General features: G+C 43.8%; 2 protein-coding genes across 6 annotated transcripts in view; one reads left to right on the top strand and one right to left on the bottom strand.

Moving 5' to 3' along the window:
• Positions 1-9,787: 9,787 nt before the first annotated feature.
• LOC106563282 (uncharacterized) lies at positions 9,788-13,707 on the bottom strand. The gene is made up of 2 exons (XM_045689968.1): positions 13,015-13,707; positions 9,788-12,910 (listed from the first exon to the last, which is right to left on the bottom strand). Exon 2 carries the CDS (start codon positions 12,366-12,368, stop codon positions 11,151-11,153), a length of 1,218 nt encoding a protein of 405 aa, XP_045545924.1. The 5' UTR covers positions 12,369-12,910; positions 13,015-13,707; the 3' UTR covers positions 9,788-11,150.
• A 27-nt stretch (positions 13,708-13,734) lies between these two features.
• The window catches only part of fubp3 (Far upstream element-binding protein 3), a 32,823-nt gene continuing 19,776 nt past the window's right edge, over positions 13,735-26,781 (top strand). For 2 of the 5 annotated variants that reach the window (XM_014128462.2, XM_014128461.2), the window contains exons 1-6: positions 13,735-13,994; positions 18,417-18,528; positions 21,434-21,467; positions 22,920-22,969; positions 24,724-24,795; positions 25,145-25,202. In XM_014128462.2, coding sequence (XP_013983937.1) covers positions 13,896-13,994; positions 18,417-18,528; positions 21,434-21,467; positions 22,920-22,969; positions 24,724-24,795; positions 25,145-25,202 — 425 coding nt within the window. In that variant the 5' untranslated portion in view covers positions 13,735-13,895. The remainder of the gene's footprint in view (positions 13,995-18,416; positions 18,529-21,433; positions 21,468-22,919; positions 22,970-24,723; positions 24,796-25,144; positions 25,203-26,781) is intronic. The other 3 variants (XM_014128463.2, XM_014128464.2, NM_001140027.1) reach the window with 2 other exon arrangements.

Genomic DNA, 26,781 nt, shown 5'->3' with positions numbered 1-26,781 from the left:
TAGTATTTTAACATTTATGTTAGGGGCGGCAGGTAGCCTTGTGGTTAGAGCGTTGGGCCAGTAACCGAAAGGTTGCTAGATTGAATCCCTGAGCTGACAAGGTAAAAATCTGTCATTCTGCCCCTGAACAAGGCAGTTAACCCACTGTTCCTAGGCCGTCATTGTAAATAAGAAGCTGTTCTTAACTGACTTGCCTAGTTAAATAAAGGTAAAACAAATAAATGTTACCTGCTGTCTACTCCACCCCATTCATACCTCTCTTCCTCTTTGTCACAACAGTGTTTGTGTAGGGATAGATGTGAATGATGGTTTGCCCTGTGCCTCATTCAGACCAATACAAATCCATAGATGACAAATCCATGGGGTTTAAAGCTTCTCTAAGAGGGGCTTTCCTCCCCCAGCCAGTTCCATAGAGGGAGTGGGCAGCCAGGAAGTCTTCACAGATCTCACCAGGGAGAAGCAGCCAGGATCAGAGGGGTCTGGTCTCTATTCCATAACCAGCTGCCCTGTGGTCTCAGACCAGCTCCAAAGCCCAACTCCCCAGGGCAGCAGTAATGTAGTATGTTTATCTCAAATCAATAGATTTATCTCCCTGGCAGTGACTACGCTCTCTGGCTCCCTCCCTGGAGTCTGCTGGTTTGTTAGCAGGCCCACTCATTATGTCCTTCGATTTGTTTCTGGAAGAGGTGGTGAATGGATGAGTGGCCTATCAGGTTCAAGGTGGTGATCTTGCTTGAGTGTGAGTGTATCCCTAGGAAGGTGATTTTAATGTTTAATGGTCCTGTTTACACTGAGTATACAAAACATTGCTCTTTCCATGACAGACTGACCGGGTGAATCCAGGGGAAAGCTATGATCCCTTATTGATGTCACTTGTTAAATCCACTTTAATCAGTGTAGATGAAGTGGAAGAGGCAGGTTAAAGAAGGATACTTAAGCCTTGAGACAACTGAGAAATGGATTGGGTGTGTGTGCCATTCAGAGGGTGAATGGGCAAGACAAAATATAAGTGCCTTTGAACGAGGTATGGTAGTAGGTGCCAGGCGCCCCGGTTTGTGTGAAAAAATGCTACGCTGCTGGGTTTTTCATGCTCAACAGTTATTCGCATGTATCAGGAATGGTCCATCGCCCAACGAACATCCAGCCAACTTGACACAACTGTGGGAAGCATTGGAGTCAACATGAGCCAGCATCCATTTGACACCTTGTAGAGTCCATGCCCCGAAGAATTGAGGCTGTTCTGAGGGCAAAAGGGGGTGGGACTCAATATTAGGAAGGTCTTCTGAATGTTTGCTCAGTGTACTGTATATATGTATGTGGTGTAATGATTGATGCTGATTGGCAGTGGTCGGTTGGAGTGTGTCTCGTTAGCGTCTTCGCACATTCTGAAATCTTCATCAGAGACACTTTTTTTCTTAATGACCACTTTACACTACTGCTCTAATCAGGAAAATACACCGTGCAATAGTATATATATTTGGATAACTTTCACCACTAGAGGGCTAGATAAAGCACCTCATTCTGATTGATTCCATTTGCTCTTCAACAGAGATTCTAACGAGACAGAATTAAATTGTGGATCCATGTCTTTCTCACACAATGAGAGAGAATAATCAACCGGTACAACTTGCATTTTATGAATACTTCCTTGACGTTATTTTCGTTTCCATGTAAAATTAATTTTCGTTGTTGTGGAAACAGACATACACATTAACCAGGGTTGTGAACTGTGAGCCTGATTAACCAGGGTTGTAAACTGTGAGCCTGATTAACCAGGGTTGTAAACTGTGAGCCTGATTAACCAGAGTTGTAAACTGTGAGCCTGATTAACCAGGGTTGTAACTGTGAGCCTGATTAACCAGGGTTGTAAACTGTGAGCCTGATTAACCAGGGTTGTAAACTGTGAGCCTGATTAACCAGGGTTGTAAACTGTGAGCCTGATTAACCAGGGTTGTAAACTGTGAGCCTGATTAACCAGGGTTGTAAACTGTGAGCCTGATTAACCAGAGTTGTAAACTGTGAGCCTGATTAACCAGGGTTGTAACTGTGAGCCTGATTAACCAGGGTTGTAAACTGTGAGCCTGATTAACCAGGGTTGTAAACTGTGAGCCTGATTAACCAGGGTTGTAACTGTGAGCCTGATTAACCAGGGTTGTAAACTGTGAGCCTGATTAACCAGGGTTGTAAACTGTGAGCCTGATTAACCAGGGTTGTAAACTGTGAGCCTGATTAACCAGGGTTGTAACTGTGAGCCTGATTAACCAGGGTTGTAAACTGTGAGCCTGATTAACCAGGGTTGTAACTGTGAGCCTGATTAACCAGGGTTGTAAACTGTGAGCCTGATTAACCAGGGTTGTAACTGTGAGCCTGATTAACCAGGGTTGTAACTGTGAGCCTGATTAACCAGGGTTGTAACTGTGCGCCTGATTAACCAGGGTTGTAAACTGTGAGCCTGATTAACCAGGGTTGTAAACTGTGAGCCTGATTAACCAGGGTTGTAAACTGTGAGCCTGATTAACCAGGGTTGTAAACTGTGAGCCTGATTAACCAGGGTTGTAAACTGTGAGCCTGATTAACCAGGGTTGTAACTGTGAGCCTGATTAACCAGGGTTGTAAACTGTGAGCCTGATTAACCAGGGTTGTAAACTGTGAGCCTGAAGGGAAACGTCTGTTGCTTTTAAAGAATAAAGACTATTCTGTTTACAATTCCTGCTGATGTGTGTGTTTATTTCTGTCTGGGTGGCTTTGAATGGCTGGAAGCAATGTGGGCTCCTGTCATTGAAAGGATACACTCTAGACTCTGACTTATGCAGTGATGACAGGCGAAGCTTTAGCTGCTGGAAAAACAGCAGCCAAACACTCTCTTTGTCAGTTCACGGCGAAAAGAGCTCACACACAAGCCCATTTAGCTATTATTTCCTCTCAGTCGCAGATAGACACACAATAAAGTGAACATTTTCAGAGGAAAGAGCTGGGGAAAGAAGAGGAGAGTAGGACAGGTGGAGCGGGAGGGCAGAAAAGATTGGTGGAGGGAAGAGGTGGGGTTGATTGGTGGCAGGGCAGGGTCATGCTGTCCCAGAGGAGAGAGAGAAATAGTGGAAAACATCCGTAATTTTCACCGCAGGATCCAATGTAATTGAGTCATTTAAAATACAGATACAGAGCTGAATCAAAGCAAAGTGGCTGGGGGTTGGAGGCTGAGGAAACTGAAAAGACAAGGGGGAAATAAGGAGGTAAACGTGTACATTTCCTGTCATTGGAGAAAGACAGTCTGTTTTCAAATGTTCATCTGTCCATTTTTTGTTTTGAATTGCAGGATTTGTCCTGTCAGGGATTTTTATTTTAAAGGTACTCCTTCTCCAGCCATCATACAGTTTCATTTAATTTCTCTGTTCTTTTTCACTTTTGCATCAAAGTGATACTTACTGATCAGATACCTTTTTCTCCTGCCTGATCTCCTTTTTCATTTCCTATTGTCTGTAGTTTTCTTATAATTACGCTACACTGGTAGTGAAAATGATCTTTCCCTTTACTGCCTTTTGAAGTTGCATTTTATGAAACTTTTTGGGGGGGATATTTCCTCTCTCCATAGACAATGATTTGTATTTGAAGGAAAACTGAAAGCTGGACAGAGATAGAGATACCTAAGAGGGTTCTCAATGAAACAATATCCCTGTTTGTATCCTGCCTTCAGAATTCCACATTCATGCTGAGAGATACTGCAATTATAAGGCAATTACAGTTTTATATGGCCCCTTCTTCTGGGGGAGAGGGTGAAATATTCAGCGGCAACTGGGATAAGTGTGCGAGTGTTTGTGTTTAACCTTTCTATTTCCCAATAATCCCCAGAGAGGTACTGTTTTCATAATCCTGCATTTTCTGACATGTCATTTCAAAATGGTGTTAAATTAGCTTCTTATTTATAGCTTCTGTCCACAAATGCTTATTTTTCCAAAGTGATTACTGAACAAGCCCAACATCTGGATATTTAATGGTTCAAGGGTCATCTATAATGTAGCTCAATCAAAGCATTTAAACTCAGCAAAAAAAGAAACATCTCTTTTTCAGGACCCTGTCTTTCAAAGATAATTCGTAAAAATCCAAATAACTTCACAGATCTTCATTGCAAAGGGTTTAAACACGGTTTCCCGTGCTTGTTCAATGACCTATAAACAATTCATGAACATGCACCTGTGGAACGGTCATTAAGACACTAACAGCTTACAGACGGTAGGCAATTAAGGTCACAGTTATGAAAACGTAGGACACTGAAGAGGCCTTTCTACTGACTCTGAAAAACAAAAGAAAGATGCCCAGGGTCCCTGCTCATCTGCGTGAATGTGCCTTGGGGATGCTGCAAGGAGGCATGAGGACTGCAGATGTGGCCAGGGCAATAAATTGCAATGTCCATACAGTGAGACGCCGAAGACAGAGCTACAGGGTGACAGAATGGACAGCTGATCGTCCTCGCAGTGGCAGACCACGTGTAACAACACCTGCACAGGATCGGTACATTCGTACATCACACCTGCGGGACTGGTACAGGATAGCAACAACTGCCCGAGTTACACCAGGAACGCACAATCCCTCCATCAGTGCTCAGACTGTCCGCAATAGGCTGAGAGAGGCTGGACTGAGGGCTTGTAGGCCTGTTGTAAGGCAGGTCCTCACCAGACATCACCAGCAACAATGTCGCCTATGGGCACAAACCCACCATCGCTGGACCAGACAGGACTGGCAAAAAGTGCTCTTCACTGACGAGTCGCGGTTTTGTCTCACCAAGGATGATGGTCAGATTCGCATTTATCGCCGAAGGAATGAGCGTTACACCGAGGCCTGTACTCTGGAGCGGGATCAATTTGGAGGTGGAGGGTCCGTCATGGTCTGGGGCGGAGTGTCACAGCATCATCGAACTGAGCTTGTTGTCATTGCAGGCAATCTCAACACTGTGCGTTACAGGGAAGACATCCTCCTCCCTCATGTGGTACCGTTCCTGCAGGCTCATCCTGACATGACCCTCCAGCATGACAATGCCACCAGCCATACTGCTCGTTCTGTGCGTGATTTCCTGCAAGACAGGAATGTCAGTGTTCTGCCATGGCCAGCGAAGAGGAGGAGATGCACTTCAGTACTTAATGCAGCTGGTGGCCACACCAGATACTGACTGTTACTTTTGATTTTGACCCCCCCCTTTGTTTAGGGACACATTATTCAATTTCTGCTAGTCACATGTCTGTGGAACTTGTTCAATGTATGTCTCAGTTGTATGTTCATACAAATATTTACACATGTTAAGTTTGCTGAAAATAAACGCAGTTGACAGTGAGAGGACATTTATTTTTTTGCTGAGTTTAGTATGTCTGTCATTTAATGAGGGACCGTGTTAATGTTCGAAGTTTTGACCATCTGTTGTCCTCTGGCCATCTGTTGTCCTCTGGCCATCTGTTGTCCTGTGGCCATCTGTTGTCCTCTGGCCATCTGTTGTCCTCTGGCCATCTGTTGTCCTCTGGCCATCTGTTGTCCTCTGGCCATCTGTGCTCAGTTATTCATATACCACCGATATTATAGCTCGTAAGCAACCAATATGTTTTATATTGTCTGTTGATTAAACACTGAGAAAGGTGCGCATCCTCACTCATATCAACAAATGCATTTAAAAAGAAAATGAGCAGTCATGTGTATGCTTTTTTCACAACTGCATGAATGTGTAAGCTTAGCTGTACTGTACTTCACTCGAAGCCAGTTCAAACACCTGGGCTGCGTTTAGACAGGCAGCCCAATTCTGATATTTTTCTACTAATTGGTCTACTGACCAATCACATCAGATCTTTTCCAGAACTCATCTGATTGGTTAAAAGATCAATGAATGAAAAAAATATCAGAATTGGGCAGCCTGTCTAAATGCAGTCATGGAGACTGACAATTGCATGTGTGCATTTATTTCCCCTAAGCCATTTATACTGTGATAGATCTACATCACAAGCCTGAAGCAAGTGGAACATTCAGAGGAAAGTCATGTTTTTGTCATTTGGAAGGAATCCCCCACAGGTTGGTTATTCTTCAGCACGTTGTTGTAAAGCTTAACTCTTGCCACAGACACACACAGTGAGAAAGTCTGTACATTTCACCACAGACAACCCAGGAGACAAGAGACCCTTCTCAACAATAATGGAGAGGAGAGGGAGCAACATGACACTTGATCAGCCTCGTATGGTATCCACACTCTGCACGCCCCACCATCCCCTCCATTCTCATGAAAGTTCCCACTGTTGACTGGCAGGACTCCAGAGGCCCACCACACCTGCTTTGGCTATCCCTGTTCTCCTGTACCGCTGGGAGAGAGAGAGACTGGGGGCTGCAGGCGGCCGAATCTCTAATGGTTCTGTGTGAATTTTACTTCCCTTCCTACCCATCCCTGAGTCTGAATACATTGCCGAGCACATGGTAGCAATAGAGGCGCAAGATCATACTTCACAAAAATGTGAGATCTTAATTTAGTGGTGTCAGTCTGGCTATGGTAATGGGAACCCCTACTTTCAGCCACTTAATTTCTTCTCTTCTTTTTTGGAGGTGATAAAATGCATGAAGCTGAGTAGGCAGGAAAATTGATATCTCTGTGTCCGTAAGAGGCAGCAGACCAAGGGAACGTCAATCTCCTTGTCTCACAGGCCGCTCTAATCAGTCATGTCCAAGCACCCCCCAGCATTGACACACATGTCTATATCCCACACATACTGTACACTGAGTATACAAAACATTAAGAACACCTGCACTTTCCATGACACAGACCGACCATGTGAATCCAGGTGAAAGCTATGATCCCTTATTGATGTCAATTGTTAAATCCACTTCAAATCAGTGTAGATGAAGGGGAGGAGACAGGTTAAAGGAGGTTTTTTAAATACTGAGACATGGATTGTGTATGTGTGCCAATGAGAGGGTGAATGGACAAGACAAAATATTTAAGTGCCTTTGAACGGGGTAGGGTAGTAGGTGCCAGGCTCAGCGTTTTGTGTCAAGAACTACAACACTGCTGGGTTTTTCATGCTCAACAGTTCCCCGTGTGTAGCAAGAATGGTCCACCACCCAAAGGACATCCAGCTAACTTGACACAACTGTTAGGAAGCACTGGAGTCAACATGGGCCAGCATCCCTGAGGAACACAGTCAACACCTTGTTGAGTCCATGCCCTTATGAATTGAGGCTGTTCTGAGGGCAAAAGGGGTTGCAACTCAATATTAGGAAGGTGTTCCACAAAGAAGGTGTTCACAACACATTGTTTGCATTTTCAGTGGAAAATGTAAAGCACTGCATTTCATGGACAATAAAAAAAATTGGCTACTCAAACAAATGTGCTTCCATTATACATTGTTTGTCTTCAAATTAATTTTGGAGTGAGGCCTACTTGCATCTTGTTCTTGTAGCATTGGGATTGGATGGAATTTAAGGAACATGAACTGTTTTGCATAAACGTCTATAAATTTGAGGCAATTTGACTTGCCTCTCTCCAAAGTGCTGGAACCTGCCAGATGTGTAACGATAGATGTTTCCACATGTGCAAGGAGAAAATGAGAAGGAAAATCAATATTCCTCAATTTTCATCTCTCTATAGGCTTACATGTCAACTGTTTTGAGTCCAACCAGATTGTTACACGATGGTCCCCCCCCCCCATTTTACACGTCTTTACTCATAAGGAATAGGCCTGCATGCAAAAACAGACACATTTAGCCAACTGTGGAGGCAATTGTAACAACAACAAAAACATTTTAAAACCAATTGCCTTGTAGCCCATTATCTGAGTAGGCTACATTCAGTGTTTAACAAAGGAGGTCACACAAATAGTAACAGAAGACAATTTAACAAAAACTGCAATTTTGTTTGAAAATGTTTTGCCAGTTATTAAATAAATCCTGTAACCTGGTCAAATTCAAGACCATACGCACTGTTAGCTCAGTGACAAGGGCTATGTGAGGAAGTGGTAAAAAAAATATTTGGAAACAAATCATATTTATTTAGCCAAACATCGGTAAAAAAACAGTGTTGTGCTATTGCATACAAAAATTAAAAATACACATCAGCTTGTACTTATTTTTATACAAAAACATTCCTAAAGAGTATTCCAAAACATATAAACACACTAATGCCTCATGTAATCAAACATTTTCATATTGATCAACATGCTGCTCGTGCACTTTAAAAATCAAAGGGTACGTACAGTTGAAGTCGGAAGTTTACATACACCTTAGCCAAAACCATTTAAACTCAGTTTTTCACAATTCCTGACATTTAATCCTAGTAAAAATTCCCTGTCTTAGGTCAGTTAGGATCACCACTTTATTTTAAGAATGTGAAATGTCAGAAAAATAGTAGAGAGAATGATTTACTTCAGCTTTTATTTCTTTCATCACATTCCCAGTGGGTCAGAAGTTTACATACACTCAATTAGTATTTGGTAGCATTGCCTTTAAATTGTTTAACTTGGGTCAAACGTTTCAGGTAGCCTTCCACAAGCTTCCCACAATAAGTTGGGTGAATTTTGGCCCATTCCTCCTGACAGAGCTGGTGTAACTGAGTCAGGTTTGTAGGCCTCCTTGCTCACACACGCTTTTTCAGTACTGCCCACACATTTTCTATAGGATTGAGGTCAGGGCTTTGTGATGGCCACTCCAATACATTGACTTTGTTGTCCTTAAGTCATTTTGCCACAACTTTGGAAATATGCTTTGGGTCATTGTCCATTTGGAAGACCCATTTGCAACCAAGCTTTAACTTCCTGACTGATACCTTGAGATGTTGCTTCAATATATCCACATAATTTTCCATCCTCATGATGCCATCTATATTGTGAAGTGCACCAGTCCCTCCTGCAGCAAAGCACCCCCACCACATGATGCTGCCAACCCCGTGCTTCACGGTATGGATGGTGTTCTTCGGCTTGCAAGCATCCCCCTTTTTCCTCCAAACATAACGATGGTCATTATGGACAAACGGTTCTATTTTTGTTTCATCAGACCAGAGGACATTTCTCCAAAAAGTACGATCTTTGTCCCCATGTGCAGTTGCAAACCGTTTTTAATGTCAGTTTTGGAGCAGTGGCTTCTTCCATGCTGAGCGGCCTTTCAGGTTATTTCGATATACGACTCGTTTTACTGTGGATATAGATACTTTTGTACCCGTTTCCTCCAGCATCTTCACAACGTCCTTTGCTGTTGTTCTGGGATTGATTTGCACTTGTCGCACCAAAGTACGTTCATCTCTAGGAGACAGAACGCATCTCCTTCCTGAGAGGTATGGCGGCTGCATGGTCCCATGGTGTTTATACTTGCGTACTATTGTTTGTACAGATGAACGTGGTACCTTCAGGCGTTTGGAAATTGCTCCCAAGGATGAACCAGACTTGAAGAGGTCTACCATTTTTTTGAGGTCTTGGCTGATTTCTTTTGATTTTCCCATGATGTCAAGCAAAGAGGCACTGAGTTTGAAGGTAGGCCTTGAAATACATCCACAGGTACACCTACAACTGACTCAAATGATGTCAATTAGCCTTTAAGAAGCTTCTAAAGCCATGACATCATTTTCTGGAATTTTCCAAGCTGTTTAAAGGCACAGTTAATTTAGTGTATGTAAACTTCTGACCCACTGGAATTGTGATACAGTGAATTATAAGTGAAATAATCTGTCTGTAAACAATTGTTGGAAAAATTACTTGTGTCATGCACAAAGTAGATGTCCTAACCGACTTGCCAAAACTATAGTTTGTTAACAAGAAATTTGTGGTGGTTGAAAAACAAGTTTTAATGACTCCAACTTAAGTGTATGTAAACTTCCGACTTCAGCTGTATGTAACCACGGTTATGTGAGCTATATGGGTCACTCCAATATATTGGTAATACTCCGCAGTGTAGGGATACATCTGAGGTGAGGATTTACAGATTCACTCCTGTGTACACCTGTGTCACAGCTGGGGTCCGCTCTATACATAGACCCCTTGGCCGCGACACACGTTCTCTACATCATTTTTGAGGTGCCTGTAGCGCCATAGAGGATTGGAGTGATCCATATAGCTCACATAACCGTGGTTACATACGTGACCTTGGTTATGTTTCACTATATTGGATCACTCCAATATATTGGTATACCCCTACCAGATTAGTTGGTGCTAGAGGGACCTGGCCAGCCAGCGGTAAAGTCCCAGCGCAGGACCGAGACGCAGAGGCTGTCAATGTGGAAGGGGGATCCTGGCCCAGTCCCTGGGTAGGGGAGGCGATGCCCAGGACCGCTGAACCAACCGCAGAGGGGAGATGCCACATTTACCCAATAGTACCTAGCAAGGCCCAGCTGGCCGCAGCACAGATATTAGCAAGGGACACTCCTCTCATTAGAGCCCAAGACGCAGCCACACCTTGTGCTGAATGTGCCACCACAGATCCCAACACTGGCCTGCCAGCCAGGCGGTATGCTGTCGTAATCATGTCCACGATCCAGTGAGAGAGCCTCTGCTTTGATAGCCCAGCCCCCTGGATTCTCTCACCATAGCAGACAAAGAGCTGGTCTGTTGTTCTCACTGACCGAGTCTGCTCCACATAGGCAGCCAGTGCCCGCACAGGACACAGCATACCGGAGGCAGGTCCTGACTCCCTCGCCACTCCCAGGGGGTTGTAAGCAGACAGGATAAAAGGGATGTTCACATGCCTGTCTGACAGAACCTTCGGGAGGAATGAAAGGTTGGGGCAGAGAGATATACTCCTCCCACCGGGGTCCATCCGGTAGCACTCAGAACTTACTGAAAGAGCATGAAGCTCACCCACCCTCTTCATGGAAGTAATCACTACCAAGAAAGCCACCTTCATAGAGAGGTTTCAGGGAGGCAAACTTCAATGGTTCGGAAGGCGACTTTGCCAAAGCTGCCAAGACCACATCCAGATCCCAGTTCACCATTGAGCGGGTCCTAGATGGACACAGGCGACGAACCCCCTTCATAAAGCTGGAGACCAAGGGATAATGCCCCACTGGCATGTCCATCCACCCCACATGGCAGGCAGATATAGCGGCCAAATACCCTCTCAGTGAAGAGGCTGCCAAGCCCTCATCCAAGCATGACTGCAGGTATTGGAGAACATACTGCACCCCGCATGACTCGGGCACAACCTCAATACCAGTGCACCAAGAGCAGAACAACTGCCAGCGCAACTGGTATGCTGCAGTTGCAGCCGGTGCCCTTGCGCTCTGCATGGTGTACACTACACCCTCCTGTAGCCCTAACATGGACCATTGGGGTGCCATTTAGTGGCCAAGTCCACAGACTGAGGCGGTGCGGTCTCGGATGCCACAGAGTTCCCCCGGCCTGAGACAGCAGGTCAGATCTCAGAGGCAGTTGCCAAGGTGCCCCAGACAACAGGGACAGGAGAAGGCTGAACCAGGGTCGTCTGAGCCAGTATGGGGCCACCAGCAGCAGAGGATGCGCCGCCTTCCTGGTCCAGTCTGGCACAGCCTGGATCAGGGGAAAGTCGTAAAGCTCCAGCCCTGGCCAATTGTGAGCCACAGCATCCAAGCCCAGAGGCCCTGTGGAGTACCACAGGGGGCAGTGTGCATTATCCAGGGAGGCAAACAGGTCCACCTGCACTCTCCCAAACTTGTCACACAGGTGCTGTACCAGAGAAGGAGCTCCCATGCCATAAGATAGAGGCGGTGGGACCTCAGTCCACCCTGATGGTTGATGTAAGACACATGTGTGGAGTTCGTTCTCACCAGGACATGTCTTCCCTTCAGATGTGGAAGGACAGACCGCATGGCCAGCAGTACAGCTCGGAGCTCTAGTGTTTTGATGTGCCTGCCGCTCCGAGGGGGTAGCCAACAGCCGCTGGCCGACTTGCCCTTGGCCACACTTCCCCAGCTGATCTGGGAGGGGTCTGTGCTGACCAGCAACTGGCAGCACATCCTCAGCATCTCCACCCCCTAAGAGAAAGGAGCAACAGTGCCACCTCAACAATGTCCTGAGGCACTGTGCAGTCACCCGCAGCTGGCGGTGGGAGTTGAACCACCGTTGAAGAGGTTGAAGATGGAGCAGGCCCAGGGGAATCAGCAACAAGGCCGCCGTCAGCAAGCCCAACAGGCGTTGGCAGGTCAGGGCGGATACCACCCGCCCCTGCCAAAAGTGGTCGAAGCAAGATAAGATCGCCTGAACCCTTCTGGTGGGCAGGCGAGGACCCTTGTCGTTTACAGTAATGCCCAGCCTGCCGATGTGGGTCAGGAGCATGTCTCTGTCTGACAGCACCTGGGTCCTCGTCGAGGGACAAATCAGCCAATCGTCCAGGTAATTGAGTATCAACAATCCTCGGGACGTGAGAGGTGCCAGGACAGCGTCCATGCACTATGAAAGTGCAGGGTGCAAAGGAGAGGCTGAAGGGAAGAACCATGAATTCGTAAGCCATCCCTTCAAAAGCAAACCGGAGGTACTGCCAATAAGCTCGGTGAATGGAAGTACATGGAAGTACGCATCCCTCGGGTCCAGCATAACAAACCACTGGTCCCTGGACACATCCTGCAACACGCGGGTTGGGGACAGTATGTGGAACCTCAGTACCTTCAAGTACCCATTGACGTTGTGGAGGTCCAGAATCGGTTGTAACCCTTCGTCTCTTTTTGGGATCACAAAATAAATGGAGTAGAACCCACCTATCCGTTCTGATGTTTGGAATTATAGTCAGTACCCCTTGAGCATTGTGGACAACACCCAGGGCGACTCCACACCCTCCTCCCACTTTGCCCTATGAGACCGGGAGAAGCAGCCGAGGCCGGGGAAAGGTGTGTCAAAGGTCCTGCCGGGGCCCGCCTCTCCTCTGGCACCCTGAGCGCCTGGGTCCCCCAGGCACGTCCCTATGGCGGTGAGGGATAAATTACCCAGTACCTCTGCAAAAAAACAGGGAAGACCCTTGTGGGTAAAACAGGCAGACAAAAAAAATAAAACAGGTAATGGAATTGATTTATTTGTTTTACACCAACTGCAATATTACCTAGCCAGTTTAATATCCAAGCAGTAAAAACAGCCATATGATGGAGTAACTCCGTTAAGGAACTCCAAAGTTAATGTCTCTACGTAGTGGAAAGCCCACCATGATACACACTCTGCAGAGGAAAGAACAAGATGAAAGAAAATAGCAGGTTAATTAGCAAATAAAATAAAATTGGTGTCTTAATTTAAAGTTAAGGTTGGGTATAAAGTTAACAGTGTGATTAAGGTTAGGTTTAAAATTACACTTTACAGCTGCAATATGTAACTTTTTGGGTGACGTGACCAAATTCACATAGGGTTAGGGTCTAAGCAAGTCTAAGAAGCGGTATATCTGTTCTAAGTGCGCTATTCCTATGTAGATGTGTTCAATGTGCGCTATTTCTATGCTTCCTGGTCTTAAGTTTCATATTTGCGTATTTTACTTTCGGTTTTGTACACCAGCTAAAAACCGCTGATAATACAGTACTTTGGTTATGGAAAATATATTTCTCGGAGGTTTAAAATGATTATCTACACTATACGTGTTTGTTTTGTCACATAAACTGAAATTAGGCGACCTACTATAATTTTAGCATCCAGGAAATGCATCTTTAAGAAGTTACATTTAGAAATAGGCGGAGTTTATGACTTTGTGACTGTGGTAACTAATGACGACCCACCTGACCTCCATCCGTACTTCTTCCGGTTAAAATGGTCATGCTATCTGTCAAGTAACGCGTGATTTCATCAAATACATTTATCCGAAACGGATGGTTCTGAATCTCGCGGTATCGTGTAGCAGGGGGCTCAGCTTCTTCTTCCTGGGGTCGGCGCGTGTGCTGCTTGATTTGCTCGCTAGTCTAAAGGTTTTTTTTTGTGTGTCGCTGAGCTACTGTAGTAGGGATGATGATGATGGCGGAGTTGGTACAGGGACAGGCCTCGGTGGCTCAGTCTGGAACGAAAGCAGATGGCTTCGCCGACGCTTTACACCGGGCCCGACAGGTAATTCATTACAACGAAGAGAAACCGAATGATTTCAGACGAGAAACGAACAAGACCATTCTGCGTGGTGGAGGAGTGCACTTTTTTCTACCAGCGCACCCACAGAACCCCCTTTACTCTAAAAAACACTTCTCCCGTATATATAGCTAACTTACTAGCCACACTAGGTCCAAGTAACTGCATGGCTGTGCCTGCAGATTAAGAGAATGCGGACCAAAAGACGCACAATTAAAAAGTCAAAATAACAAGTAAGTTAATTAGGCAAAGCATGATTGACGCAACATAGAAATCAACTGCATGAAACTGAGGCGAGGGTAACTTTTTAAAGCAAGGCATAAGCAACAAATTGCAACCTGTTGTAAAGCCACATAAGTTGAAGCTAGTTAGCACTAGCTAACTTTTTACCACCAGCGTCGAGAAACTACCGGTATGGCCGTGGCCTAGTTTCGTGGTGAAGCCAGAAATATCAGCTGATTTCAGCCACGCGCTGTCAAAAGTTAGCTTAATAGCAGAAAACGGGACAACTCGATGGGTTAAATTGCAACCACTCGCACATTTACACTGGATAAAATAAGTTGGCTAGCTAACTACAGCGATGTACCCAAGTCAAACAATTTCAGAATCCAGTACCGATTTAACGTTGGCTAGTTGTTAAGCTATCGAGTGCATCAGTCTGGTAGCAAAACTAGCTAACCTCGATTATACAAATTAAGCCAGTTAACATGCACGGTAAACTAGCTAGCAACGTCAACAGCTAATCTTCACCGTCTAGTTTAGCGGAAATGTGATCACTGAACTTTTGTTTGCGGTCAGGGTGTCGGCTAGCTAAATAGTATTGGACGTTATCACTCAGTAGCTACTAGCTAGCTAACGTTACAACAACGTTACTCCAGTCTTGGAATTAGCTACCGGTAACTAACTAGCTAACCTTATCTAGCTAGTTAGCTAACGCGTTGTAACCTCCAATATTTCCTATGCATTTGTTTAGCTAGCTAACTAGCAACTTCTTGACATCTCGAAGTTAGCCATGTCATTTGGGCATATGATGAAAAAATGCTAGGCACTGTAGTTATTCAGAATTTACTCATCTTTAACCTCCCAAAACACCCCTCTGTATTCGACTACAATATTACAATTGATCATCAAACCACAGCTAGCTACTGCTGTGCAGATTATTCAATTTAAAATACCAGTATCATGCATGCAACATGGTAAAAGTTTCCTGAGATGACTATAACTTCAGGACGTAGGCTATTGGAAACGGTGAAAGAAAACTGCCAACCGCTCCCCATTCCTTCCTAGTTGGTATCTGCACTTGGGGCCGAGTTCTTGTAAAGCCTTTACTCCCAGGGCTAAAACCCACACCTGTTTTCACATAGTCTCGGCCAGGGAAATATGACAAAGAAAATAATGAGCTGAAAACCTCCTAACTGCATATTTTAAAAGCAACTATTGGTCTTCATTACCATAATCGACACTAACCCAGATATTCGCCCTGACAAAGACGCATTCCTGCGAATAAACCCAGATGAGCATATGGCATAAGCACATGTTTGGGTGTACTGGTGTCCATTTCATAATGCCTGAGGTCTCTCCCCCAACTCGCTCAGCTGTGTGCGTATCCCATGAGCTATAAGCGTGTGGCCTTGTACTCGTGCATCACGCTTGTGGGTCAGGTTTTAGTTTTCCTCTGATAACCGTGGTACCATGCTGTCCCTTGCGGCTTCCCTATAGGCCCCAGGTCTGTGCTTCTGGGAAGTGGAATAGGACAGCCATGCCATTCTCCCGTTTAGCTTTTATCAACTCCATAGGGGAAAAAGTAGAACAGGTCCATAGACACTACCCATTTTACTGCCAGCCTGTACAAAGACATCAATACACTGCTTCTTAGTGCTGAGCGATTAGTGCTTTTTGAGGTTGATTTCGATTTATAAAATATCAGTTTTCCGTTTCAATTATGTTTTTAAACATGTATATGCATTATGTGGGTTGAATGCTATAACACAGAATAAAACAATTCATAAATGATGGTAGTGACTGCCCATTACTGCGTATCATAACCGTGGTTAATTCACATTACTTTAATGAAATATTACATTTGTTTTATTTGATTACTTTATTTCATTCCAAGTCATCTCATCTCTATAGAGCTGCTGTCTGACAAAATCACAATTTTTAGTAGTTCATCAAAATAAGGCATCATTTTATGACTGCTGAATACCAACTATCAGTGACTTAATCATGTATTTTCAGGTAGATACCTTGCGACGCTCTATTTGTCTCAATCGTGTGTTCTCTTCTCTCCCTTTCTGTGACTGACCCACACACACACACCAGACAATGGATTATGGTCATTGTAGTTAATTGCCATGTTTTCTTTGCTAAACTATGTAGAATATTGGCCTATTGTAAACTACAACTCCCTACTACAGTGTGCAGTTCGGGCTTGATCTGGTTTATCTAAAAAACTATCTTTAAAAACTGCGCTTTGAGCGCACAGAAACAAAATGGGAATTAAAATAATTGAACAGACCTAGGTCAATTAGTTTAATAAATGGATAACACGCCTAACCAGAATGCTGGTTAATGGCTCAGCACTACTGTTTCTAACTTAAAATAGCACTCCACCCCAAAATAGCGCTTGTGTGTTATGTTTTCTGTAGGCCCTATGTATCTGATATTGTGACTGAACATTAGGCCTACTGTCATTCAATGTGGAGGTTGAGTTGCTATTCTCTCTCTGGTCAAGTAAATGCATGTCGTTTCTCCTCTAAGGTGCAATATGCAAAAATCGCTCCTCCATTTCCTGGTTGCAAAAATTCTCATTGTTCGCCTAATTTCATTGTACCATCTAAACTGCTGTGAAATATAATTTCATTAACCAAAAATAATTTATTTTTAGCTGTTTGACGCTGATGGACTAAACCAAGATTAAGAGGCAAAAACAAAACTTGAGAATGGGAAGAATAGAAATAGCTTTGCGCTGGATGTGTCGACGTGTAGTTCATACATGCATAATCTGAGCGGAATTACTGTTTTACCTGATTTAGCCACGAAATCCCTTGTTTAAAATGGACTTTTTCTGGAAGCTGTGCCGTTTTCTCCCATGTGGGCCAGCCCACAAGCAATTCGAGTTCAATCCAATGAGCTTCAGCCCCTTGTCATTTGAGTGACATCTAGCAAGAGGCACATGATGCACGCAGAGCGAGGGAGCAATGATGTGGTGCACATGTGTTGTAGTACACAATTTTCGGGGACCACTTTTCCCCTGCGCTACTTTCCGAACTACTGGCCAAAAACTATATAAAAGTACCGGAGAATCTTTCACTTCGCAATGTTTTTGATATAGCTGGGTATTTATGCAAATGTAGTCCAGTCCTTAATGAAAAATAAAGAAATAGAATTAAAAAAATAATAATTTTACTTCAAGAACCTTAACATCAATGCCACAGTGTAGTATGCAGAGCTGAATTACCCCCTGACACATGAGTGTTTGACCTGTAGTTTCAGAGCAAACAGGCCTCACCAACCTCGGGCATGTTCTTTGAGCATCAGAATATCCTCTGGCATTTCTTCCCTCATGTACCTAGCCTGCCCCAAACCCCCTTGACAGTCAGCAACAGTTGTTTTGTGAGGACTATACTAGTCTTCTAGGCACGAGCCTTTCGCCAGGTAGTTGATTTATCGGTGTTCTGCTCACATTGTTGACATACCACCCCGACATTTCCCAGAAAGGTTTAGCTCTAGGGAAGAGGGGGAGCCCTCACTCACCCAGTCCATGGCTCCCTACCCAGTTCAGCCCTAACTGGATCAGGAGCCATGTTGGAAAGCTTTTTTTCCCCCTCCCCTCTCACTTTCAGAGGCAGGCAGGAAGCTCTGTGTGGTGGCACTGAAGTAGATAATGATGCCTGAAGTTGATGGAAGGCTCTAATTGTCAGCCTCTAATTTGCGACTATGTTGCCGAAACTCTATACTTTTTTAATGGCTCGAGGTAGTGGCGGAGGAGGGGTTTGGGAGAAACTGGCCTCATGCTTTTGTGCAGCGTTTGGATTTGAATGTCAATCTGCTGAGAATACATGTAGTTAATTGGTGTTGGCAAGGGGCAAATTTCGGGTGAGGAGTTGCAAGCAGTGTTTTGTCAAATGTGCATGTGGTGCTGCTATAGCTAGTTTCATAACTAGGTAGTTACTGCCTTTCATTTCCCTTCAGATGTAGGGGACTGAGTAAAAAATGGCTCTGACTACTGAAATTAAAACATGAAAAGTAGTACTTAGTTTTGGATAGTAGTTTGGCTGGCTAAATAAAGGTCAAATAAAACCTTTCTAATGATATAACTAGTTTAATTATCTAGGAACGCGTATGTACTGCTATCAGGTTGCTAACTCTAGCCCTCCCTCTCCTCTATCCCTCTTGTCTCCTCAGATTGCGGCGAAGATGGGAGGTGACCAGATGTCCCACATGAACAACTCTTCTCCAATCCTAGACCCCTCTCTCTACGGCTACGGAGGCCAGAAGCGCTCAATGGATGATGGAGGTAAGCCGGCGGTGGCAGTGCATCTCTCCACTCTCCCTCATGCACCATACAAAACAATCCTCTCGTTTTAACATAAGCCTTAACACTTACCCCATTTCAGTATGCTCAACTGGGTACCCTTCAAACGGCTTTGGGAAAGAGCGCTGCACCCGAGTGTGAGGGTCGTTCTGGTTTTTATGCAATCTTACCATACTTGTTGAGGATTGTAGTACCACACTTAACAAATAGTGTTGGCTTAATCAAACCCTGGTGTCTGAAGAGCCATTGCAAACACTATGAAGTAATTGATTGGTCCACTGTAGCTTTTTAAATCCAATCCATATTTCAGCTGTTTTGAGACTGGGGTAGCCAACGATAACCAGCGACCCCAGGTCAAGAGATCAGTCGTGGCGGCACTACGTAATGTTAGCTCTTGTTACTTGTTCATGTATATTCCGTCTCGTAGCCTATTTGTGGAAGGTGTAGGAGCTAGCCAGTATGTTTGTCGAGCAATGGGGCCCTCTGGATAGCAGGTCTGTTGCGTTTTGAATGACATGGCATTGTACTAGTAGTGGGCTGGCTATGGGCAGCCTTGTGCCAATGGGAGGGGAAATGTGGAAGTGGGTAGAGTAACCACTAGCCAGGAGGAGTTGAAGTGCTCTGCCTCTCTGTAGCTCCATTCAGACAGAGCTTTCTCCTCCTGTGTTATTTCAGGGCAGGATTACTGTCCAACACCACAAAGTAAATTAACTGTTAGGTCAGAACAGAAGCAGATCCCTAGTTACCCAGAGGCCATTGAGGGGATTTCTCATTCTAACCCTCCCTCCTCCTGCAGCACAATGCTCTAGCTGCGACAGATATGATTGATTGACACTGGTTGCTTGATAAAACCACAAACTGCAGGCTACATGCCTCCAAAGCTGTAAGGGATAAAAAAAGGCCAAGTGCAGCGAGCAGCAGCAAGTGAAACAGGTTTGTGGTTAGAGGCAAGTCCACCAAGTAGAGAAAGGAACCGTGCTTCTAGAAATGTGGATAATGCTGATTGAGCTCATATCAGTTGTTGCTGTTCATAAACAGATTCATTTTTGTAACTATTGTCGATATGGTTACTTTTTGTTATGCTAATGACCAATGAAGTGTATTTACCGATGAAAACAATTCAATAGACAGCTCAACTGATCTGGATTTCATTGTAATTGAGTGAGCCCTTACATTAAGGATCTTGCTGCATTGGCTTCACGTTCACACTTCCAGTGGTTATAGGAATTGTAATTCTGTGGTGTTAGTGTGTTTGCCACATCTTGCTGCAGAATCGGGGGGGTCGTCCTTGATGTGGAAAATTACCTTCCAAGCTTACAGGCCCAGTAAAAGCAGGAGCAACATAAGTCAGCTAAACCTTATATAAGGCTTTACTCATGACTTAACTCCAGCCTCTCCCTGAGGAAGCAGTTCTGTCTGAGCGTTTATGTTATAAAACAGGAAATAGCTTGGCATAATCTAATAAGGGGTTAAGAGGTATTGTCTGATGGTCGCAAAGGTCAGTGTGAACATGGTTTTACGTTTTTGCATTGACGCCCTCGATTCACATTCCGGCTCAATTCTGTTTTGCTCTCGCAGTTTGAAACCTGGCAAACTAGAAATGTAACTGAACTGTATACATTTTCATTTTCCAACATCTACGTTTTCTTTTGGACCTCTGCTGGGTGTATTTCTGATTTTTCAAATGTACACAGTATTTTGTGTGTGAAAGAATTCATGACTTGTCCTAATACTTGTCTGAAGTGTGTATCTGTCATTGCTCAAAGTTTTCCCACCCCATGGGTTAGAATTGTCCTGTGTACTTTAATCAGTCTGTTTTAGAAGCATATGACAATGGATCACTCAGTACATTTAAACTAGCCCATCTTGTTTACCTACAAAATGTTTTCAATTCACCAAGCATGTTTGTCAAGCTGTCCTTAGTTTCCACATTATTATTATTGTTGTTGTGTACGTTGGTGGTTGATTCTTGTGAAATTGTAGCTAAACCGTAAGGGTGTGGCTTTGCAGAATGGTGGAATGTTTCGCGTGGTTACCCATACGCACCCAAAATGTAGATTTGGGCAATTTTGTGTCCGTGAAGCGGAAACTCCAGTCAGTTATTGTCCTCTTAACCTGTCATGGTGTGGTATATTTTCGCTCTGAATGCATGGCCGAATAAGTTGTGTGCAATTTCTGGTGGATGTTTGGCTGGCCAACTCACTTGTTTTCAACCATTTGCTCTTCAGTTTCTCAAGGTTAAGCTGCACAAAATATGAAATATAACAGTCGGCTGTTGCACTGTATAAATATATCGGTCATCCCTGTTGGGTCCTTAATAATGGTCATTTTTAAGTAGTACATGTACCACTTAACACCATTTAAGTTAAGCGCAAGTCCTCCGCAGTGTAATGTCTGTGAATTGACACATCATACATGCTTTATATTCATAGGCATTTAATTTCTTTACCTCAATACATTTCCAACCTCAATGCATTTCCAACAACTAAATATGTGCAAACGACTGTAAAAATGTGGTGAACCTTGTAGATATCCGTTTATGGTGTTCTGTCAGTAGCACCGTATCATTCAGTGACCCTTTAAGTCCGCTGCTTATTGCAACCTGTCAAAATGCATTTCTGTGCTGATAACCAGTGACCCGGGTACTATCGCTGAACCATGCACACGCCTCATTTCCATAGCTGTGCACACCCCTGCTGTGTGTCAGACAGAGCCATCTCCATCTGTTTTTTTATCCAATCCACCCGGAGTCACTCTTGGTCCTGCAGCCACAATGGTTATTCTGTGTTATTGAGTTTTGCAGTGATAGGAGTTAATTTGGTCTCAAGCTAATTGTTTTTCCCCGTTTCTCTCCCCCTTCCTGTTTTCCTATCATATCGTTTCTCAGTAGGTAACCAAATGGGTGGAATGGTACATCAAAGGTGAGACTCATCTTCTCAAATGACTTTGTATTGATGGATGTGTGAGTAGATATTGATTTAACAGTGGATCAATCAGGCTATGAACCTCACTATTGCCCCTGTATCCAGTAGCATCTCAGATAGGCCCATGTCTTGGCCTATTTGTTCTGCATGCAACTCTGTGGTTTTAGTCAAACACGTTCTTCTTGTCATCAAACTTGGCACAGAATGACACTTTCATGAATTAAAGATACCTAGTTTGAAGTTTTCATGTCTCAAGTTGAGCAGAGTCCATGTTGTGTAGAAATCGTCAGGTATCAATCCAAATGAATGGGAAATATGGGCGCAACCCAAGGTGCAGTGTTTCCCCTATATTAATTTAGCCGAGGCGTGCCGCCACTCTAAAAAAAGATGATGCATTTATTTAAATATTTTTCGTGACTGTAAAACGTTTTCAGTGTAAACCTAAACGACTCAAACCAGATATAATGTATGTAGTAAAGATAATGGATCATCTTAGAGTACTAACAATCACTGTAATAAAAACTAGACGGGCAGAACCTAAAATAAAGTCCTGTCATGGAGCCCCCTGTTTGATTTTATGTTTGAGTCAGTCAGATGGCATAAGAACATAGCATAAGCCATTTAGCCTTCTGTGTCGCTCTCCCTATCCCCCAATTCATTAGACCTCTGAAGCAGAGGTTCTGTTGTCTTTAGTTCCTGTAGGTCTGATATCTGTAATACTATTGGTTAACAACGCAGATTTTTTTTATCCAAACAGCTCAATGTTTAAAGGGGTTTAAGATGAATTGCATTTTGTTCTTGACCTGCTCTGGTGAGATACAGTACTGACTCTCTCCTCCCCAGGGACTCTGGGAACACTCTCCCTCTCTGGTGCCTACATTATTGTCTTGTTAATGTCAGTATTGCCTTGTAACTTAAGCTTTAGGTCTTGTATTGTTCATTTTACAAAGGTATTAAATAATACTTGCGTTTTGCATTCGCTTCTCACGACCATTTTTTGATCCTAGTCAGCAAAATTCATACTTTATTGCACGTGGCTGTACTGTAATATTAGATGGAGTCAGATTAATAAAATGTACATTAAATATTATTTAGCCTTACGTTTTTTTCTCAGCCCGTTGCAAAATGTGTAGGCTTGCGGGAAAATCGCTTTAAAACAGCAAAAATGTCAGGTTATCTAAAATTTTGGTCAGAGACTGTGCCATTGGCCACGCCCACTACCAACCCACCCCCAACCTCACTTTGTCATTGCTGCTGAAAAAAAATCCTAAGGGAAACACTGAGATGCATCTTTGGGTTGAGGGTGAACTATCCCTTCAAGCTTTCATAAGTATGATAATAAAACCCTTTAATTTGTAAGTAGGCCATACTACATCACACTAGATACTGTATATACCCTTAATGGTTTTGTACTGGGGCCTCGGTCATTGTCGTCTTGGTGTCTTGCAGGGCTATTATGACAGAAGACTTCAAAGTGCCTGATAAGATGGTTGGATTCAGTAAGTAACGCTATTTACAGTGAGGGGGGAAAATGTATTTGATCCCCTGCTGATTCTGTACGTTTGCCCACTGACAAAGAAATGATGAGTCTATAATTTTAATGGTAGGTTTATTTGAACAGTGAGAGACAGAATAACAAAAAAATCCAGAAAAACGCATGTCAAAAATGTTATAAATTGATTTGCATTTTAATGAGGGAAATAAGTATTTGACCCCCTCTCAATCAGAAAGATTTCTGGATCCCAGGTGTCTTATACAGGTAACGAGCTGAGATTAGGAGCACACTCTTAAAGGGAGTGCTCCTAATCTCAGTTTGTTACCTGTATAAAAGACACCTGTCCACAGAAGCAATCAATCAGATTCTAAACTCTCCACCATGGCCAAGACCAAAGAGCTCTCCAGCGATGTCTGGGACAAGATTGTAGACCTACACAAGGCTGGAATGGGCTACAAGACCATCGCCAAGCAGCTTGGTGAGAAGGTGACAACAGTTGGTGCAATTATTCGCAAATGGAAGAAACACAAAAGAAATGTCAATCTCCTTCGGCCTGGGGCTCCATGCAAGATCTCACCTCGTGGAGTTGCAATGATCATGAGAACGGTGAGGAATCAGCCCAGAACTACACGGGAGGATCTTGTCAATGATCTCAAGGCAGCTGGGACCATAGTCACCAAGAAAACAATTGGTGACACTGTCGTGAAGGACTGAAATCCTGCAGCGCCCGCAAGATCCCCCTGCTCAAGAAAGCACATATACATGCCCGTCTGAAGTTTGCCAATGAACATCAGAATGATTCAGAGGACAACTGGGTGAAAGTGTTGTGGTCAGATGAGACCAAAATGTAGCTCTTTGGCATCAACTCAACTCACCCTGTTTGGAGGAGGAGGAATGCTGCCTATGACCCCAAGAATACCATCCCCACCGTCAAACATGGAGGTGGAAACATTACGGTTTGGGGGTGTTTTTCTGCTAAGGGGACAGGACAACTTCACCGCATCAAAGGGACGATGGACGGGGCCATGTACCGTCAAATCTTGGGTGAGAGCCTCCTTCCCTCAGCCAGGGCATTGAAAATGGGTCGTGGATGGGCATTCCAGCATGACAATGACCCAAAACACACGGCCAAGGCAACAAAGGAGTGGCTCAAGAAGAAGCACATTAAGGTCCTGGAGTGGCCTAGCCAGTCTCCACACCTTAATCCAATAGAAAATCTGTGGAGGGAGCTGAAGGTTCGAGTTGCCAAACGTCAGCCTCAACCTTAGTGACTTGGAGAAGATCTGCAAAGAGGAGTGGGACAAAATCCCTCCTGAGATGTGTGCAAACCTGATGGCCAACTACAAGAAACGTCTGACCTCTGATTGCCAACAAGGGTTTTGCCACCAAGTACAAAGTCATGTTTTGCAGAGGGGTCAAATACTTATTTCCCTCATTAAAATGCAAATCAATTTATAACATTTGACATGCGTTTTTCTGGATTTTTTGTTGTTTTTATTCCGTCTCACTGTTCATATAAACCTACCATTAAAATTATAGACTGATCATTTCCTTGTCAGTGGGCAAATGTACAAAATCAGCAGGGGATCAAATACTTTCTCCCCACTGTAGCTGTTGATAATACTCCCACACACATTCTAGTGATTGTCTCCAACTTAAAGTACTCACACAAACTGTTTGGGGTCATTTTAAACAAACACGGGCTTGGATATTGACATTTTAACTGTTGTAATTCCCTTTCCTCTCACCCACACTCAGTCATTGGAAGAGGAGGAGAGCAGATCACGAGAATTCAGTTGGAGTCAGGCTGCAAGATTCAGATAGCTGCAGGTAAGTTCTGCCTAAAGAAGAGACGGTGTCCTGCTATACTGTAGTTTGTCATGTCGGTACTTGACTGAGTAGCTACAAAGGTCCTTCCTGTTATCAGTGATAGCGTTTCCAGGAAGCCCAGAAGCACACCCTGAGTACGAGGCAAGCTCATGACACAACCTGCTCAACAGGTTCAGCTGAGAGAAACTGAAGCCTTGTCAAATCCTATCTGCAACTGTATATACGCCCACAATGAATACATTGAGGCATTTTTGTAGTGAAATAACCAATGTGACTTCATCAACATGAATCAATAATAAGGTAGCATGTAGGCTGTTAACATGGAGGTGTGTGTTGTGTTGTGTAACAGACAGCGGCGGCATGATGGACAGGGCCTGCACCCTAACCGGAAGTCCAGAGAACATTGAGTAAGTTACAGCACATTCCTCTCAGGGATTTAGTACCTTGGTTATTTATGGCTACATACACTGCGTGCACAATTATTAGGCAAATTGTATTCCTCGGGATTCATTTTATTGTTGAACAAACACAATGCTCTGTCAATCCAAAATGTTATTGAACCTCAAACCTGAATGTTTAACAAAGGAAAAATGAGTTGTCTTTCTCAGGGAAATATGTGTGCACAATTATTAGACAACTATTAGTGTGCAGAATCATTAGGCAACTAAATTACAAAAATAATTTCTCTCAACTCACTTATTTATTCTTAATTTTTAGAGTAAGTGTAACAGATAAGTAACACAAAATGACAATTATATAACATTTTTGGCCTTTCAAAAATATTCAGCGACCAATATAGCCACCCTTATTTTCAATAACTGCCAAGAGCCTTCCATCCCTGGAGTCTGTCAGTTTCTTGATCTGTTCACGATCAATTTTTGCTGAAGCAGCAACCACAGCCTCCCAAATGCTGTTTAAAAAGGTGTATTGTCTTCCATCACTGTAAATCTCACGTTTGCGAAGGGCCCACAAGTTCTCAATACGATTAAGTCAGGTGAGGAAGGGGGCCAGGTCATTATTCAGGCATCTTTGAGGCCCTTGCTGGCTAGCCAAGCAGTGGAGTACTTGGATGCATGTGATGGAGCATTGTCCTGCATAAAGATCATGGCTTTCTAGAATGCTGAGGACTTCTTCCTGACGAAAGAATCTTCCAGAAACTGGCAGTAGGTTTGGGAGTTGAGTTTCAGTCCATCTTCAACCCGAAAAGGTCCAACTACCTCATCCTCAATGATAGCAGGCCATACCCAGTACCCCTCCTTCACCTTGCTGGCACCTGACTCAAAGTGGTGCCCTGTGTCCATTACTGATCCAGCCACGGGCCCATCCATTTGGTCCATCAAGAGTCACTTTCATTTCATTTGTCCATAAAACCTTTGAAAAATCTGTCTTCAGGTATTTCTTTGTCCAATCTTGACGCTTCAACTTGTGTATCTTATTCAGTGGTGGTCTTGTTTCAGTCTTCTTGACCTTGGCCATGTCTCTGAGCACTTGACACCTTGTACTTCTGAACACTCCAGGTAGGTTGCAGTTCTGGAATACGGTGGCACTGGAGGATAATGGGTTCCTGGTAGTTTGACGTTTAAATCTTCTCAAGTCTTTTGCAGTTAATTTGCGCCTTTTTTTTCCCCATGCGGTTTTTGCGCCCCAGTTGACTATTCGCAACAAAACGTTTGAATGTCCGGTGGTCACACCTCAATAGTGTAGCTATTTAAAGAGTGTCGCATCCGTCTGAAAGGCATTTTACATTTTTGGCTTTTCAGTGTCAGTTAAATTTCTTTTTTGACCCATTTTACCTGAGGTAATGAGGCTGCCTAATAATTATGCACACCTTGATATAAGGTGGTATTCACTTTCACCACACCCGCCCTCATTACACAAATACATATCACCTGAAAATGATTAAATCCAATAAGCATTCAAGTTTATATGGTTCGGAGTTCGAAAATGTGAATAGAAATAATGATAAGATCAGAATACTCACTTGCT

Source organism: Salmo salar, chromosome ssa11, assembly GCF_905237065.1.
Source record: "Salmo salar chromosome ssa11, Ssal_v3.1, whole genome shotgun sequence".
NCBI lineage: Eukaryota > Metazoa > Chordata > Actinopteri > Salmoniformes > Salmonidae > Salmo > Salmo salar.
The sequence above is the reverse complement of the archived record's forward strand: the minus strand, read 5'-3'. Positions and strand labels throughout refer to the sequence as shown.